This window comes from Myotis davidii, unplaced genomic scaffold (genome assembly GCF_000327345.1).
Source record: "Myotis davidii unplaced genomic scaffold, ASM32734v1 scaffold796, whole genome shotgun sequence".
NCBI lineage: Eukaryota > Metazoa > Chordata > Mammalia > Chiroptera > Vespertilionidae > Myotis > Myotis davidii.
Window position 1 is genome coordinate 319,298 of NW_006287809.1, and position 939 is coordinate 320,236.

A 939-nucleotide genomic window follows, 5' to 3' on the forward strand; every position below is an offset into this window, starting at 1 on the left:
CCGCCACCCCCACCCCAGCCTCTGTCACCTATCTCCTTCGCCTCATGCTCCAACTTGCTCAGGTTGCGACTGATGAGGACAACGTTCAGACCTCTCCGGGCGAGCTGGGGGGAATTTAATCATTTATCCATTAACTAGAGGCCTGGTGCACGATATTGGTAGGGTCCCTAGGCCTGGCCAGCGATCAGGGCCCATCAGGTCTCCCTCCTCCCCACATCCCACCTCCTCCTGCCCTCACCACCCTCACGCCTCCACCCAGCGTTCCCCACCACACACACACACACACACACACACACACACACATACACACACACACACACACAGGTCGCCCACCGTGGTCCCCGCCACCCCCTGGTGGTCAGCATACGTCATAGCGAGCAATCCACCTCCCCTTCTCCAGGTGGAACTCCAGAGGGGACACTTTGCATGTTAACCTTTTCTATATGGTATAGAGATTCCAGAATACGTACTGTGCACTGGCTGCGGGTTGCACAGTGTTGTCAGCACTGTGGCTGTGGGGGGGGAACAGAACAGGAAACCAAAAACCTGCCCTCAAGGAGCATGCCTCTGGGGAAAGGGCAATCCAGGCGGATGGAGCAGCAAGTGCGAAGGCCCTCGCACAGAGACGGGCAGCCTGGAGGACAGCCAGGGGTCCACCAGCCCTGGGAGAAGGGGCCAGCTGTATGGTAGCTCAGTGCGGTGGGCAAGGGACCAGATCATAGAGCCTTGAATGCCCCAGTAAAGACCTGGGCTTTCATTCTTAGTGATAGAAGAATCCATTAAATCATTCTTAATGATATGAGAAGCTCAGTGGTTGAACTTCCACTGAGCTCCTTTCCTCATTCACACATTTATGTGAAATGTGTTTACTGGACCTGCTGGTTGCTGGGTGGTGCTGAGAACACAGTATCCATGGCAAACTCACCGCCCCCTCTCCAC

The 939-nt window shown here is 55.7% G+C and overlaps 1 protein-coding gene across 1 annotated transcript in view; it reads right to left on the reverse strand.

Annotated features, from left to right (window-relative positions):
- The window catches only part of LOC102758451 (very-long-chain 3-oxoacyl-CoA reductase-like), a gene marked incomplete at its 5' end in the record, with an annotated part of 12,813 nt that overhangs the window by 7,514 nt on the left and 4,360 nt on the right, over window positions 1-939 (reverse strand). Inside the window, one exon of the mRNA XM_006759550.2 lies at window positions 29-104. Coding sequence (XP_006759613.2) covers window positions 29-104 — 76 coding nt within the window. The remainder of the gene's footprint in view (window positions 1-28; window positions 105-939) is intronic.